Source organism: Mustelus asterias, unplaced genomic scaffold (assembly GCF_964213995.1).
Source record: "Mustelus asterias unplaced genomic scaffold, sMusAst1.hap1.1 HAP1_SCAFFOLD_77, whole genome shotgun sequence".
Lineage (NCBI taxonomy): Eukaryota > Metazoa > Chordata > Chondrichthyes > Carcharhiniformes > Triakidae > Mustelus > Mustelus asterias.
Window position 1 is genome coordinate 769,128 of NW_027590136.1, and position 16,611 is coordinate 785,738.

The 16,611-nt window shown below is 47.1% G+C and overlaps 1 protein-coding gene and 1 long non-coding RNA gene across 2 annotated transcripts; both read right to left on the bottom strand.

Annotated features, from left to right (window-relative positions):
* Window positions 1-1,315: 1,315 nt before the first annotated feature.
* On the bottom strand, window positions 1,316-7,064 carry LOC144483769 (uncharacterized). Its single transcript, XM_078202318.1, has 2 exons — window positions 6,954-7,064; window positions 1,316-3,017 (listed from the first exon to the last, which is right to left on the bottom strand). The coding sequence occupies exon 2, from the start codon at window positions 2,669-2,671 to the stop codon at window positions 1,997-1,999; it is 675 nt and encodes a 224-aa protein (XP_078058444.1). The 5' UTR covers window positions 2,672-3,017; window positions 6,954-7,064; the 3' UTR covers window positions 1,316-1,996.
* Window positions 7,065-11,351: 4,287 nt separating this feature from the next.
* Window positions 11,352-13,117, bottom strand: LOC144483778 (uncharacterized). Its single transcript, XR_013496040.1, has one exon. It is a non-coding gene; the product is annotated as an uncharacterized LOC144483778 (long non-coding RNA).
* Between the last annotated feature and the right edge of the window lie 3,494 nt (window positions 13,118-16,611).

Consider the following 16,611-nt stretch of genomic DNA (forward strand, 5'->3'; position numbering starts at 1 on the left):
TTCCCAGGTCGGAGGTGACGATCACGAGGGGTCACGGGCTCAAGCTGAGAGGGGCGAAGTATAACTCAGACATCAGAGGGACGTTTTTTACACAGAGGGTGGTGGGGGCCTGGAATGCGCTGCCAAGTAGGGTGGTGGAGGCAGGCACGCTGACATCGTTTAAGACTTACCTGGATAGTCACATGAGCAGCCTGGGAATGGAGGGATACAAACGATTGGTCTAGTTGGACCAAGGAGCGGCACAGGCTTGGAGGGCCGAAGGGCCTGTTTCCTGTGCTGTACTGTTCTTTGTTCTTTGAATGTGCAAACTCCACACAAACAGTGACACAAGCCAGGAGTCAAATCCAGGTCCCTGGTGCTGTGAGGCAGCAGTGCTAACCACTGTGTCACGGTGATACCCCTCCTTTTTGTGGCTATGATTCAAATTATATAAGGCCTGTGCCACTCTTTGAGTGTGTGGTCACTGGTCAGAAGCTTGATTTATTGTTTCAATAGCCCATTCATGTGTTCAATCAGGCCAGGTTCGGGGATACGCAATACCCAATGTATTCCATTCATTGACTCCTATGTGATACAAATGTCATCCCAAATTGATTTTTACACGGTGAGATCTTATTCCTTCGCACCTTATCACATTATTATTCTTGATCACTCGAGCTCTGATTTTTCACTGGCCATGCTTGGGTAGGATTATAACCATTCATTAAAATCTATTCTCAGAGGTCTGGTTTTCAGTCCAGTGCTATTTGGAGTATACCGTCACTTCAGTGACTATCAGGTCACAAGTCCCTCACAGTTCTCATCACAAATTTGTGATAAAACAATTTAAACAATGCCTGAAAATGCTTCTTAACTTCTTAACCAACGACCTATCACTGTTTGTTGATTGGTCAGACCCCTCTTTGTGGATTCAGGTATCTCGGACACTGAACACCAGCCGGTCCTGGAATAAGTTTAATTCTCACTCATTCTGAGTAAATATTCTCCCCAGATCCTCTGTCAGGACCCTGCTAAGCAGCTTTAATGGTCCGTGATTGCAGAAACTGAGCAGTCACAGGAATGTGGTCAAGATAGTCCAGTCCCATAATGCCTCACATTCAATCTGCTGTCCTTCAATTATAACAGAATATGTGGCTGTATGTAGCTGCCTCGGCCGTGGTCAACCCCAACACTGCCTTCCTGAACTGCTACAATGCCTGAGATGTGAGTACACCCACAGTGCTGTGAGGGAGGGATTTCCAGCTACACATTCCACACTTTCACTAGAATGTAAGTGGGTTCCCAGGTGATATATTTCATTAACTGCACCCAAGGTGAGCTATTCCAATTCCTTTATTGTCCAGGACAATATATTCACAATATCTTTAAAACAGAAATTAAACATTCCCATTTGATTTCAGGTATTAACATATTCTGTTAGTTTGTTCTTTATTGTCGATGTCAGGCTGGGGTTGTTCCCCATGGAGCAAAGGAGGTTGAGGGGAGATTTGATAGAGGTGGACAAGATTCTGACAGGTTTAGATAAGGTGGACAAAGAAAAGCTGTTCCCATTAGCTGGTGGGACAAGGATGAGGGGGTCACGGATTTATGGTTTTGGGTCAGAGATGCAGGGGGGGATGTGAGGAAGAATATTTTGATGCAGCGAATGGTAATGACCTGGAACTCGCTGCCTACGAGGGTGGAGGAAGTGGAGACAATAAACAATTACAAAGGAAATTGGATGGGCATTTGGGAGATTTCAAACAGAAATGCTGACTAAATATCTCTGAACTTCCTCACACCCTGTCACTCTGTGATCCTTGTGAAATCTGAAACCAGGTATTCGCAACAAGGCTCAAAGAGCATCAGCCCACTGGAGGCAAAGTCATGAGACCGGCCAGTCCAGCAGAAAGAAACCCTCCGACCCTCCCCATTGACCAACTGTGAGAATGAACAAAATACAGTCCTGGATGTAATTGAGAGCAGAAACAATAACAGCAGAATCCAACACCTGGAATCACTCGTGAATTCGCTGGTGTCTCAACAGCTGGGATGAAAGACTGAATCTCTTCTCACACACAGAGCAGCTGAACGGCCTCTCCCCAGTGTGAATTCCCTGATGTGTCTGCAGGCTGGATAACCGAGAGAATCCCTTTCCACACACAGAGCAAGTGAACGGTTTCTCCCCAGTGTGAACTCGTTGGTGTCTCTGCTGGCTGGATGAATCACTGAACCGCTTCCCACACTGAGAGCAGGTGAACGGCCTCTCCCCAGTGTGAACTCGCTGGTGTGTCTGCAGGTGGGATAATCGACTGAATCCCTTCCCACACTGAGAGCAAGTGAACGGCCTCTCCCCAGTGTGAACTCGCTGGTGTGTCCGCAGGCAGAATAACCGAGAAAATCCCTTCCCACACTGAGAGCAAGTGAACAGCCTCTCCCCAGTGTGAACTCGCTCGTGTGTCCGCAGGCTGGATAGCTGAGTGAATCCCTCCCCACACTGAGAGCAGGTGAATGGCCTCTCTCCAGTGTGAACTCGCTGGTGTTTCTGCAGGATGGATAATAGAGTGAATCCCTTCCCACACTGAGAGCAGGTGAATGGCCTCTCCCCAGTGTGGCTGCGCCGATGAGCTTCTAGCGGAGATGGGACTTTGTATCTCTTCCCACAGTCCGCACATTTCCATGGTTTCTCCATGGTGCAGGTGTCCTTGCCTCTCTCTTGGGTGGACAATCAGTTGAAGCCTTGTCCACACACAGAACACGACTACGGTCGCTCCCTGCTGTGAATGGTGTGATATTTATTCAGGCTGTGTAACTGGTTAAAGCTCTTTAGTCAGTGCATTGGAACACACTCACTTGAGTGTGGCAGTGTGTTGGTGTTTTTCACACTGATGTTTGAAATTTTTTCAAATTGACAGACTGGACAAACATTTCTCCTTCTGGATTCAAAGGCCGATGATATTCAGCTCCCAAGGAATACGACTCTGTCAGATCCAGACGTGACGTTTGGGATCTCAGCCTGTGATTCCTCTTTCAATGTCCTGTAAAACGAGTTTACAAAAGTCATCAGTGTCAGTACAGGATAGAAATTCAGAACAGACAAATCTAGTTTCGATGGAACATTCTTTCCTCTCTCATTCCTCAAAAGCTATAAATCTCCATCCCACACACTCTCCCTCCATTCTCACTCTGCTGTATCTAATATTCACCCTCCCAATTCTCCTGAAGGTTCTGATTGAGACTGATTGACAGATCCATGCTCACTGCTTCCTGTCCACCACACACAAATCATAAGAAACAGGAGCTGCAGTTGGCCATTCAGCCCATCGATTGAGAATTAGCTGATCTACCTCAGCACTATTTCTCGCACTATCCCCCAGGTTGCTCAATGCCTCAAAAGTTATCAATCTCTCTCTTGAAAATACTTGATGGCTGAGGCTCCACAGTCCTCTGGAGTGCAGAATTCAAACATTTCACCACATCCTTGAGTGAGGAAATCCCTTCTCATCTTAACTTTCACTCCATTTTCCCACCTGTTCTCCATAATGCTTGACTCCTTTATCAATGTAAAATCTGTCTAACTCATCCTCGAATATCTTCAATAACCCTCAGCTTCCACTGATCCCTGTGGAAGACAAATCCAAAGACCAATGACTCTAATAAGCACGAGATGAATGACTGAAAATATATAATTGACATGATTGACAGATCCATGCTCACTGCTTCTTTTCCTGGACAGTAAGAAGTCTCATAACACCAGGTTAAAATCCAACAGGTTTATTTGGTAGCAAACGCCACGAGCTTTCGGAGCGCTGCTCCTTCATCAGGTGAGTGAGGCACAAAGGTGAGTGGGAGTTGTGTTCACAAACAGGGCACAGAGACACAAACTCAATTTACAAGATAATGGTTGGAATGCGAGTCTTTACAGGTAATCAAGTCTTAAAGGAGCAGACAATGTGAGTGGAGAGAGGGTGAAGCATAGGTTAAAGAGATGTGTATTGTCTCCAGCCAGGACAGTTAGTGAGATTTTGCAAGCCCAGGCAAGTCGTGGGGGTTCATGTAAATATTTATTTTGTAAATTGAGTTTGTGTCTCTGTATGCCCTGTTTGTGAACACAACTTCCACTCACCTGACGAAGGAGCAGCGCTTCGAAAGCTAGTGGTGTTTGCTACCAAATAAACTTGTAGGACTTTAACCTGGTGTTGTGAGACTTCTTACTGTGTTTACCCCAGTCCAACGCTGGCATCTCCACATCATCCTTTCCTGGACACAGAGAGCTGAAAATCTTCCATCTCACAGCCACGTGAAAGTTTTATATTTGGATATAAATGAGCAGCCTGATGATGTGTGTAATACACTGCATTACCTGGTTACAGATTCATGAAGAATGTGAGGAGAACTTTTATTTAGGCAGCGAGTGGTGAACTGGAAGTTATAAATTGAATCCCAGAATGAGAAAAGAAATGGAAAGGGGGACAAAAGAAAGTGTTTTACTCACAGATGTTGGCCTCTTTTAAGGGCAAACCAAACAAACAAACTCAAGTTAAATCAGGACAAAGTAAAAGGGGCAGCTCCCCAAAAGGAGGGGGGGAACAGCCCGAACAAAAATCAAAGTACAAAGGAAACTTAAAAACATCAAATCATAATGTGATTATCAGGGTCAATAACGCACCCCAACCCTTGCGGTGCCCAATGGGCACGGAAGGCGTCAACCGCGCCCGTGGACACCGCATGCTTCCTCTCCAGGGACACCCGGCCGCGAACGTAGCCGCGGTAGAGGGGAAGACAGTCAGGATGGACGGCCCCCTCGATCGCCCGCTGCCTGGACCGGTAAATGGCGCGTTTTGCCAGGCCCCCAGGAGCAGGTTCACGAGGAGGTCGCCATCCCGACCATCCCCTCTCCGCACCGGGTGTCCGTATATCAGGAGCGTGGGACTGAAGTGCAAACAAAACATCAATAAAAGGTTCTTTAAGAAAACAAAAAGGGAGTGCAGCCTAAGACACAAAATATAGACATGATCCAAGGACTCCACAAGGCCACAGAAAGGGCAGTCTTCGGAGCCCGTGAACCAGTGAATCCTACGGTTGTGCGGAACTGCTGCATGCATCACCCTCCACCCCAGGTCCCCGTCGTAACTGGGGGAGATCCCTCCGTAGAGGGACCTCCAGCAGGGACCTCCGCCGCCCGGCGGCAACAAGGCCCGCCAAGGTGTATCAAGGCGACAGGCGAGGAGGCAGTAGTGGAAGGTGTGCAGCAGCAGCCCGCACAGGAAACGCCTCCGCGCGGTAGAAAAAGGCACGGAGGACATTTCCGCGAGGCGGCTCAGGATGTGGGGCACCTCACCCAGGGGGGGGGGGGGGGGGCTGAGGTTTTGGGCCAATGCGGAATTCCGCCCGAACAGGGGAAGGCTCGGGCGGGATCCCACCGCACGCCTGCGCCGTCTCAAGTTTGCGTGCAGTTTCGGGGCCGAGCACGACCGTCCTAAGGTCTAGGATGGCTTTGGCCGCGCGCCGGATGGTCGTCCCCACGCGCTCAGCCAGCACGCGGGGACTCATCCAGCCCGCTCCTCCGCCATCGAGCACATCCCCGATTCTGGTCACCCTGGCGTCCACAGCCCTCCTCTCCGCCAGCCACCTGAAGTTATACGGCTGGAGGAGCGGATTCCTGAGCAGCGGCTCTCGCACGAGAGCCGCTACTCCTGACGGGGGGGAGCTGCGTCATGAGGCGACCGTGTTCCAGACAGTGAGGAGGTCCTGGTAAAAGACGGGCAACTCCTGCAGGGCGGTCGAAGCATGCCCCAATTCGATATGCAGGAGCTGCACGTTATAATTCAGGCCGTGCCACTGGCGGAAGAAATACGTCGCCATGGCACACCATTGTGGAGGGGGCTCAACGTAAAGGTACCTCGGCAGAGCCTGGAGGCGGAAGGTCGCTATCTGAGTGCGGAGGCACACCAGACCTTGTCCGCCCTCCTCAAGCGGGAGATGCAGAACCGCAGCAGGGACCCAGTGCAGTCGATTGTCCCAGAAGAACCGCAGGAGGGTACTCTGGATATCGGCGACAAAGCCAGGGGGAGGGGTCAAAGGGACCAGCCGGTACCACAGCATGGAGGCGAGCAGCTGGTTTATGACGCAAACCCGCCCCTGTGAATGGTCACAAACACTCACCTCTGAAACAATTTAACTGATTTTAATATTAAAATCTCCTGCTGGAGCCTGCAGCTGGAAAGATATCAGAAGCATTGGCATCAGAGAAAAATCTCCCAGTTGAGGAAATCCCCGGGGAGTGGGGGTGATGTCACTGTGCAATTGTAAGTAATTGTAAGAATACCTGGGTCTGTGCAAACCAGTGATCACCACACATTATGGAGGATGTGAGGCTCCTTGACAGGGTGCAGAGGAGATTTATCAAAATGGTTCCAGAGATGAGGAATTATAGTTACAATGTTAGGCTGGATAACTTGGGGTTGTTCTCCTTGGAGCAAAGTAGATTGATAGAGGTGTACAAGAGTACATGGAGGTGTCAAAGTTTACATGCTCTGTTTACACCTGTACAAGCTCTGACTATGGGTCATCCAGTCTCAAAACGTTGGTTCTATTCTCTCTCCACAGATGCTGTCAGATCTGCTGAGATTTTCCAGCATTTACTGTTTTTATTTCCCTTTTTCCTTCTCTGTCACCGCTCTGCCTCATCAATAAGACATTGGGACTCAAAGGGTTGATGCAGTTTGATGGACAAGTTGTCTCCATTCTGAACACTGGGGAACAAGCCTCTCCCACTCATTGACAATATTGCCCTCGACAAACATGGCGGCCGCACGTGCGCACTGCTGCATATTGCCCCTAATAAAGATGGCGAACGTTAACCCGGGACGAACATGAGGAGCTGCAGCCCCGCTCGGTCCAAACTGGGTCCGGGAAGCTCTCTTCCGCGGTTTGCGGCTTACACAACATGCTTACGCAGCGTTTCCACCCACCTGGGCGATCCATTGCTCTCTCCGTACCGCCAATCACCTCGAACAGATTTCCGAGCCGAAAACATCCGCTTTCCATCGCCATTACTCACACTGCGCGTGCTCGAGTCAAAGCTGGCCCCGCCCCTCTTTGGCTCCTATTGGTTGGAGGACCGACTACTCCAGATGGGTCCTCCAGCCCCGCCCCCTCTTCCCATTGGTCCGCGCTGCCGTCAATCGGCCAGACATTGTGACGGTAACTTGCTGCTTGTCCAATAATCACAGTGACAGAGTCTGAGTGTAACAATGACACACACAGGCTCCAATACAATCAGAGTGGGGATGGAGCACAGAGACAACACAGCAAAGCACTGACTTACTCTCAGTGTAACAATGACACACACAGGCTCCAATACAATCAGAGTGGGGATGGAGCACAGAGACAACACAGCAAAGCACTGACTTACTCTCAGTGTAACAATGACACACACAGGCTCCAATACAATCAGAGTGGGGATGGAGCACAGAGACAACACAGCAAAGCACTGACTTACTCTCAGTGTAACAATGACACACACAGGCTCCAATACAATCAGAGTGGGGATGGAGCACAGAGACAACACAGCAAAGCACTGACTTACTCTGAGTGTAACAATGACACACACAGGCTCCAATACAATCAGAGTGGGGATGGAGCACAGAGACAACACAGCAAAGCACTGACTTACTCTGAGTGTAACAAATACAATGTTTGTTCAAATAATAAGAGTCACGTTGCAGTATGTTAGTGAACACAGCATTTGATCCAATGTAATGGTAATACAGTCAGTATCTAGTGCACCATAACCAAAGTTTAGGCTTTATTTGATGGTGTGAGTGAGTCGTGGTCTATTGATATAATGTATTTAGATTCCAGTGTGTGTTACTCTGCCACTGTCAGTATCAGACAATAACCTGTCTGTTATTCCAATTCTGCTGTATTTTACAACTGCAGCTCCTGGGGCTGATTGGAATCTAGTATAATAACAATCACAAAGGTCGGTTCCAGTGTCTCTGAGGTCATTTTAACTGCAGGTAATCTGGCATTAAGGGAGACGACACCCAACAAACATTTGATTATGATAGGAGGACAAGCTGTAAAGGAGCAATGATATTTTAAGGTGTCTATGTCAGTGTGTCATTGGGAGGTGAGTGATAAAATAGAAGTGGAAACATCACGACAGAGACATGTGACTGACTCGGCCGGACTGAGAGCTGTTATACTCGAGGCGAGAATAATGAGGACATGGGGAACTCCAGGGATTTCTGATATCTGAGGTGTATCTGTTCGAGGAACTGAAAATAATCAGTTCCTTCTGATGGCTATCTGCAGTTCTCAAGTTACACACAGGAAACAGATCGGACAGCTCATCAAACCCAATGTTTAAATCTTCTGTTTGAGATACATTGTGACTGAAAAGATCAAATATTAAAACCTCAGGAGAGAAACATTCAGAATGTCACCAAGATGAGTGAACTGTCCAATTAATCCCATTCACCATAACTCTGCCAATTTACCTTCTGCAAGTATTTATCCAATTCCCTTTGAAAGTTACTATTAAACCTGCTTCTGGCACCTGTCAGTTTGTGCATTCCAGATCATATCAAGTTATTGTGTAAAAAATTCTCCTTATCACCCCCTCCAGTTCCGTTGTCAATTATATTAAATCTCTGTATCCTCTGCTTACAGACCCTCCTGCACCGAGGAAATCGATTCTCTCCATCGACAGACCCTCCTGCTCCTGGGAGATAATTTCTCTCCATTGACACTATCATAAATCATTTGTCATTTTAAACACCTCTATTAAATCTCCCCATCACATTCCCTGATCTAAGATGGATAACCCATGTTTTTCCTGCCCTGAAGAATTATATGGACTCAAAATGTTAACTCTCTGAACAGATGCCGCCGGACCTGCCGGGTTTTTCTGCTTTTCTCCCTGTCATTCCTTCTATAATCAATCAGAAACTCTTCATGATTTTGAACATCTTGACCAAATAGGAACACACAGAGCCTGAGAGACTTACAGAGGGAGAGACAGAAAGACTAAGAGAAAAATTGAGAAAGATTTTAAAAAGCAGAAAGATGAGGCGGTCAAAGATAAAAGCTGAGAAACAGAGGAAACAAGTAATACAGAGAGAATGATATAGAATTTAGGGGAGCAGGCTATCAGTTCCCAGCTATGGGGAGCAGAGTCGGCATCTCCACGGCAGAGCAGAGGGAACTCAGTGGGCGGCACGGAAGCACAGTGGTTAGCACTGCTGCTTTACAGCTCCAGGGACTTGGGTTCGATTCCCGGCTCGGGTCACTGTCTGTGTGGAGTTTGCACATTCTCCTCATGTCTGCATGGGTTTCCTCCGGGTGCTCCGGTTTCCTCCCACAGTCCAAAGATGTGTGGGTTAGGCTGATTGGCCATGCTAAAATTGCCGCTTAGTGTTCTGAGATGTGTAGGTTAGAGGGATTAGCGGGTAAATATATGTAGGGATATGGGGGTAGGGCCTGGGTGGGATTGTGGTCGGTACAGACTCGATGGGCCGAATGGCCTCTTTCTGCACTGGAGGGTTTCTATGATTCAGTAACTGATCCACAGACACAGCTGGTTATATCTGCAAATGGAAACTCTGAACAGAAATAACTGACTCATTTGTAAATGTCACCACAATGTGATCTGTGTGACTCTGCCCTGACTCTGTGGACAGATACAGGCCGCATTGACAGATGTTCTCAACAGATTGTTGTCCCTGGATTTATTTTCTGCTCAGAAGTGAGATGTGAGGTTTGGAACTGGCAGCAGAGAAACAGGAAGTTGTGTTACCTGAGAATGAAACAGCCGGTGTCAGTTTGATGTTATCACCATGAACAGTCTTCCTGTCTGTGAGGGTGAACTCACTCTGACAGCATCAAGAACAACCACACAGATTGCTGCCGGTCTCAGCATTACATTCACCTCCGTTCCTATTTTAAACAATAAAGAAAGGAGATTATTATGGATTTTTAACACATTCACTGAATTGGGAGATGGACTGAGGGTCATCACTGGGAGAAGTGAGGAGGAATTAGAGAACAAATGAGTTTTCCCAAAGAGGGTTATTAGAAAAGAGGAGATTTAAAGTGAGTCAGGGCCTGTCAGAGGAAGTGGGAGAGAGAAACAGAGAGGATTGAATCTCCATCAATTAGATGTTTTCTCAGACAGCGAAGAGAGATGAAGTGTGTTTGTGCTTTTTCAGAGAGAGGTAATGAGAGAGAGAAAACAATGAATAAGTTTAAGCATTATCTGAAATAGGAAGGTTAAATGAGTGAGTGTTTGAAAGAAAGATAGAGAGACATTAAGTGACGAAGACAGTTTCTGAGAGGAGAGAGATTAAGTGAATGTGAGAGAGGAGTGAGGTTAGAGTGTAAGAGAGGTGGAAGGTAAGGTGTGAGTGAATGCCTGGAGAGAGAGAGAGACAATTCAGTGAGTGTGAGAGAGATGAGAGATGTTGAGCGATTGAGTTTCTGAGAGAGAAGAGATGTTAGTGAGTGAATGTCTGAAAGAGAGGAGAGCAGGTTCACACCCAGGGGTCACTGAGAATGATCAAAATAAGGAGATCACCCAGAAAACTGCCAACAGGAAACTTCAGCTGAACACATCACTCATTCTTAAATGGTCAGTCAGGGCTCTGATGCTGCTCAGCTTCTCTCTGTTCTGTTTATAATGGTTAAAGGCTGATAGGAGTGAGGTTTATTTCAAAGGATAGTGTATGGGAAGCACACATCAACAAAACTGAGAATTCTTGGACACACACTGCAGCTCCTTCTCTATCTGGGAATCAAATTGTTGTCTCATTGTCCCAGCAGTTAACAGGCTCCTTTGAACGTCTCCAGCTCCTCCTTTAATGCAGACTTCAACCAATTTATTTGAAGCCAGTTTCTGTTCAATAAACCAGGACTGACACACACACGCATTAAAATGTTTTAGACTTTTTTTCATTTTTAGCTTAGAAACCTAAACCTGCCGTTTCACTCTCAGTCAGGAATAGATCCCAGTTTTACACCAATCTTTGACAGCACGTTTCCAGCATTCACCATTGTTCTTCCTGACTCTAAACACAGTTGTAAAGGAGCTTCTGTTCCGTGTCTAGGAGCTCTGAACCATGGAAAAGAACGACTGGGACACATTTTTTACACACCTCAGGATTCACCCACATGGGGACTTTGCTGTCAGTGAAAAGTGACGAAAAAGACCAAAGTGCTGTTTGTCCCTCTCAGCGAGATCCTGAAGGACTGGGTCAAGAATGAAGTTCTGTTCCTACTGTATGATCCTCCCTCAGATTGCCCTTTCTGAGCTCCAGCCTGGTGACGTTAAACACTCAAATGGAAAAGACAAAAATCTACAACAATGATTCAATCAAATGTCTATTTCACATTTATTCAGAATATCAAACCTCAACAGAAGAAAAAAGTCAGACTGAACATGATTCAGACCTGGATATGATTAACAGCATCAATAAGTGTAGAATCCAAACCTTGCAGTCCCTTGTGAACTCGCCGGTGTGTTAGCAGGTGGGATGACTGAATAAATCCCTTTCCACAGACATTACAGGTGAACGGCCTCTCCCCAGTGTAAACTCGCTGGTGTTGCAGAAGATAAGATAAATGAGAAAATCCCTTCCCAACGACAGAGCAGGTAAATGGCCTCTCCCCACTGTGAACTCTCTGGTGTGTCAGCAGGTTGGATGACTGACTGAATCCCTTCCCACACATGGAGCAGGTGAACGGCCTCTCCCCAGTGTGAACTCGCTGGTGATTCAATAGGTTGGATGAACGAGTGAATCCCTTCCCACACACGGAGCAAGTGAATGGCCTCTCCTCACTGTGAACCTGCTGGTGTGTCAGAAGGTTGTATGAACGGGTGAATCCCTTCCCACATTCAGAGCAGGTGAACGGTCGATCCCCTGTATGGAGCTGCTGGTGTATCAGAAGGTTAGATGAATTAATGAATCCCTTCCCACAGTCTGAGCAGGTGAAGGCCTCTCCCCAGTGTGAATTCTCTGGTGGTTCAATAGGGCAGATGGACGGCTGAATCCCTTCCCGCACACACAGCAGGTGAATGGCCTCTCCCCAGTGTGAGTATATTGGTGCATCAGCAGATCCTTTTTGTTTTTAAAGCTCTTCACACAGTGGGAACAATTAAAAAGTTTGTTATCAGAGTGAACAAGTTGATGTGTCTGCAGGTGGGATGACTGAATGAATCCTTTCCCACACACAGAGCAGGTGAATGGTCTCTCCCCAGTGTGAATACGTTGGTGCGTCAGCAGATCTTTTTTGCATTTAAAACTCTTCTCACAGTCAGAACATGTAAACATTCTCTCATCTGTGTGAACAAGTTGGTGTGTCACAATGTGGGATGAGCGAGTGAATCCCTTCCCACACACAGGGCAAGTGAACAGCCTCTCCCCAGTGTGAACCCGTCGGTGAGTCAGAAGGTTGTATGAATGGGTGAATCCCTTCCCACAAACAGAGCAGGTGAACGGTCTCTCCCCAGTGTGACTGCGCCGATGAACTTCCAGTTGTGATGGGAAACCGAATCCCTTCCCACAATCCACTCATTTCCACGGTTTCTCCATGGTGCTGGTGTCCTTGTGCTTCTCCAGGTTGGATGATCAGTTCAAGCCACATCCACACACACAACATACACGTAGTTTCACCCTGCTGTGAACTGTGATGTTTTTTCAGGCTGTGTAACTGGTTAAAGCTCTTTCCACATTCAGTTCACTGGAACACTCTCACTCGGGTGTGTGTTTGTCTCGATGCTTTTCTGGTCATACTGATGTTTAATTTATTTGCCCACAGGCAGAACAGACAAATATTTCTCTTTCTATATTCAAAGACCAATGATATTCAGCTCCGAAGGAACTGAATGACTTTGTCAGATGTGATGTCCGGTTTGAGTTTTCTGTCTGCCAATCTTTCACTTCCAATATCCTGTAAAAACAGTTTAGAAAAGTCATCACTGTCAGAACACGATACAAACTCTGAACAGACAATTCTAGTTTCTCTGGAGCATTTTTTCCTTTCTTGTTCCCCCAAATCAGTAAATCCCCGTCCCACACACTCTCCCTCCTCCCTGGGCTGAAATCCAAACCCATCTCACCATTTCTTTCCTCCACTCCCAGTTTTCTCCCTCCCTCTCCTCTGTCTGGGTTCAGTTCTCCAGCTCCTGTCTGCAGACTGACAATAAAACCAATGGGTCTTATTGGGGGTGTTGGGGCCTCCAGCGGGTGTTTGTGAATCCTCCCCGCCCACCTCCCAGGGTTTCCTTCCTTCCCAGAGATCAGAGTCCTCATTGATTTGAGGCCAAAGTGTAACCTCTTATTTACTGTCCCCCTTCCCCATCCTCTGATGTGAACCATCCTCCAGTGGCTGAGCCAGGATGGGGCCGTTAACCTGGGCCTGTTCCCGGGAGGGAGGGAGGGAGGGAGAAGCCCCGCAGCTGCAAACCAGGGAGCTGACAATGATTCTGAAGGGTTTGCGGATCCACAAAGTGTTTCCAAATCCTCCCAGCCACCGCCTAACGCTGACTCCGCTTCTCCGGGACAAACAAGCGCCAAGGACAGCAATGACAATGCGCATGCTCCAGATCACAATGCCCGGGGACTGATTGACGGCTGTTCCGGGCCAATAGGAAGAGGGGGCGGTGCTGGAGGACCGAGCGGGAATGGCTGGTCCTCCAACCAATCGGAGTGAATGAGGGGCGGGGCTGGAGGACCGAGCGGGAGCGGCTGGTCCTCCAACCAATCAGAGTGAATGAGAGGCGGGGCTGAGCCCGGATCTCTCTCATTGGCTGAAACTCTGCATCATTGTGAAAGCTGCTTTGTGTCAAACTCCAGGAGAAAACTGGACCTTTCTGTTTGTGGCTTCAAACAGATGAGCGGAAAGGAAGGGATCTGGAAAGCAGCAGACACCAGGTTATTCTGGGAGAAATAGCACCTCTGCAATGTCAAGTGTTAGAGCTCCGAAAGCTTGTGTGGCTTTTGCTACCAAATAAACCTGTTGGACTTTAACCTGGTGTTGTTAAACTTCTTACTATGTCAAGTTTTACACAGCACACGGGCAGCCTGTGGTTTCACCCTGGATGGAGAATCTCCGAATTGCATCATTCAAATCACTCCATGGAATTCTCAGGAACCACATTGTTTGTTTGGAGAGGAAGGCTTGTAGTACAGTTAATGAAAAGCAGCACACAGCTAAACACAGAGGCCCACACACTCTCTCCCGCAGTCACACACAAACGGACATCTTCTCAATGCACAGGAACCCACGTATATCAACAGGTACATGCACACAGGATATATGCAGATATACTCCACGATACACACATACACTCATGGATACACTTACTCACACACAAATATACACACGGGACACTTACTGTCCTTTGGGGCGGACAACGCTCACCCATCTGTCTAATATTCGGGATAAAGCCACAAAGTTCAAGAAATTTCGGGAAAAATGACCCTCCAAGGACAACGAGCAGTCTTGACCATCCAATATTCTACCTTCTTCTCTGAAACAGAATCTTACATTCAGCACAGAAACAACAACAAACACTAACATTGAACATTCCGTTCCCACCCTATGTTATCAGGCCCATTTGGAGATAGTAGACAATGCAGAATATCTCAGGATAATTGCAGCCACTAATTTTCCTTTTGTAATTACAGAAATGCTCATCCTCTCATATTGATCATCTAGTTGTTGAAGGAAATAGTGATCGTCTCGTTATTGAAGGAAATTCTAAGACAGTTTACAAGGAGAAACAAAATCTCATGTTATTGTAACTCTGCAGTCCAATATTCCCTTGGCCCTAATCCTTGCTGCTCGAATCTGATAGGATTAGATGTATTGCACAATACCTAGCAGGTGCCATTGACATTGTACATCTTCGCTATCAATAATACTCCTAACTTAGTATCATCCACAAACTTACTAACCATGCATTGTACATTCACATCCAAATTTGTTTTGATTTGATTGGATTTATTGTCAAATATATACAGTGAAAAGTATTGTTTCTTGCGCGCTATACAGACAAAGCATAACATTCATGCAGAAGGAAAGGAGATAGTGCAGAATGTAGTGTTACAGTCATAGCTAGGGTGTAGAGAAAGATCAACTTAGTGCGAGGTAAGTCCATTCAAAAATCTGATGGCAGCAGAGAAGAAGCTGTTCTTGAGTCGGTTGGTATGTGACTTCAAGATTTTATATCTTTTTCCCGACAGAAGAAGGTGGAAGGTGGACACTGACCTACACAAGAAAGCCAGATACGATCGAAGGAGATCCATCAAAGATGTGAAAAGACAATACCAGACCAAGTTAGAGTCCCAGGCTAGCCACACCGACCCCAATTATGGCAAGGTCTGCAAGACATAACAGGCTACAAGATGAAGGCATGTAAAATTGCCGGCTCCAACGCACCCCTCCCTGATGAGATCAATGCATTCTACGTCCGTTTTGAGAAAGTGGTCAGCGAGAGCATGCCCTCCACCCTGGAAGCCCTGGATGAACCTGTATCTGGGGGTCACCACTTCAGATGTCAGAGCAGCTTTCTTGAAGGTCAACCCACGGAAAGCAACTGACCCAGGTGGGGTACCCGGAAATGCACTCAGATCCTGCATGGATTAGCTGGCAGAGGTATTCACAGACATCTTCAACCTCTCTTTACAAGAATCTGAGGTCCCCATCTGCTTCAAGAAGATGACCATAATCCCGGTACTTAAGAAAAATCAAGCAGCATGCCTTAATGACTATCGGCCGGTGGCTCTGACATCCATCATTATCAAGTGCTTCGAAAGGTTAGTCATGGCACAAATCAATTCCAGCCTCCCGGACTACCTGGATCCACTACAGTTTGCCTACCACCGCAACAGGTCCACAGCAGATGCCATTTCCCTGGCCCTACACTCAATCCCGGGACACCTAGATAACAAGGACACCTATGTCAGACTCCTATTTATTGACTACAGCTCAGCCTTCAACACTATTATTCCCACGAAACTCATCTCCAAACTCCGTGGCCTGGGCCTCGGCACCTCCTTCTCCGACTGGATCCTGAACTTCCTAACTCATAGACCACAATCAGTAAGGATAGGCAACAGCACCTACTCCACGATCATCTTCAACACTGGTGCCCCACAAGGCTGTGTTCTCAGCCCCCTACTATACTCCTGATACACCTATGACTGTGCGGAGAAATTCCCCTCCAATTCAATTTTCAAGTTTGATGATGACACCACCGTAGTGGGATAGATCTCAAACAATGACAAGACAGAGTACAGGAATGAGATAGAGAATCTGGTGAACTGGTGCGGCAACAAAAATCTCTCCCTCAATTTCAACAAAACAAAGGAGATTGTCATCAACTTCAGGAAGCGTAAATGAAAACATGCTCCTTTCTACATCAATGGGGATGAAGTAGAAAGGGTCGAGAACTTCAAGTTTTTAGGTGTCCAGATCACCAACAATCTGTCCTGGTCCCCCCATGCCGACACTATAGTTAAGAAAGCCCACCAGCGCCTCTACTTTCTCAGAAGACTAAGGAAATTTGGCATGTCAGCTACGACTCTCACCAACTTTAACAGATGCACCATAGAAAGCATTCTT

Bases quoted from the DNA above. Each gene is read 5' to 3' on its own strand.
- LOC144483769 (XM_078202318.1), bottom strand. From the start codon at position 2,671: ATGGAGAAACCATGGAAATGTGCGGACTGTGGGAAGAGATACAAAGTC.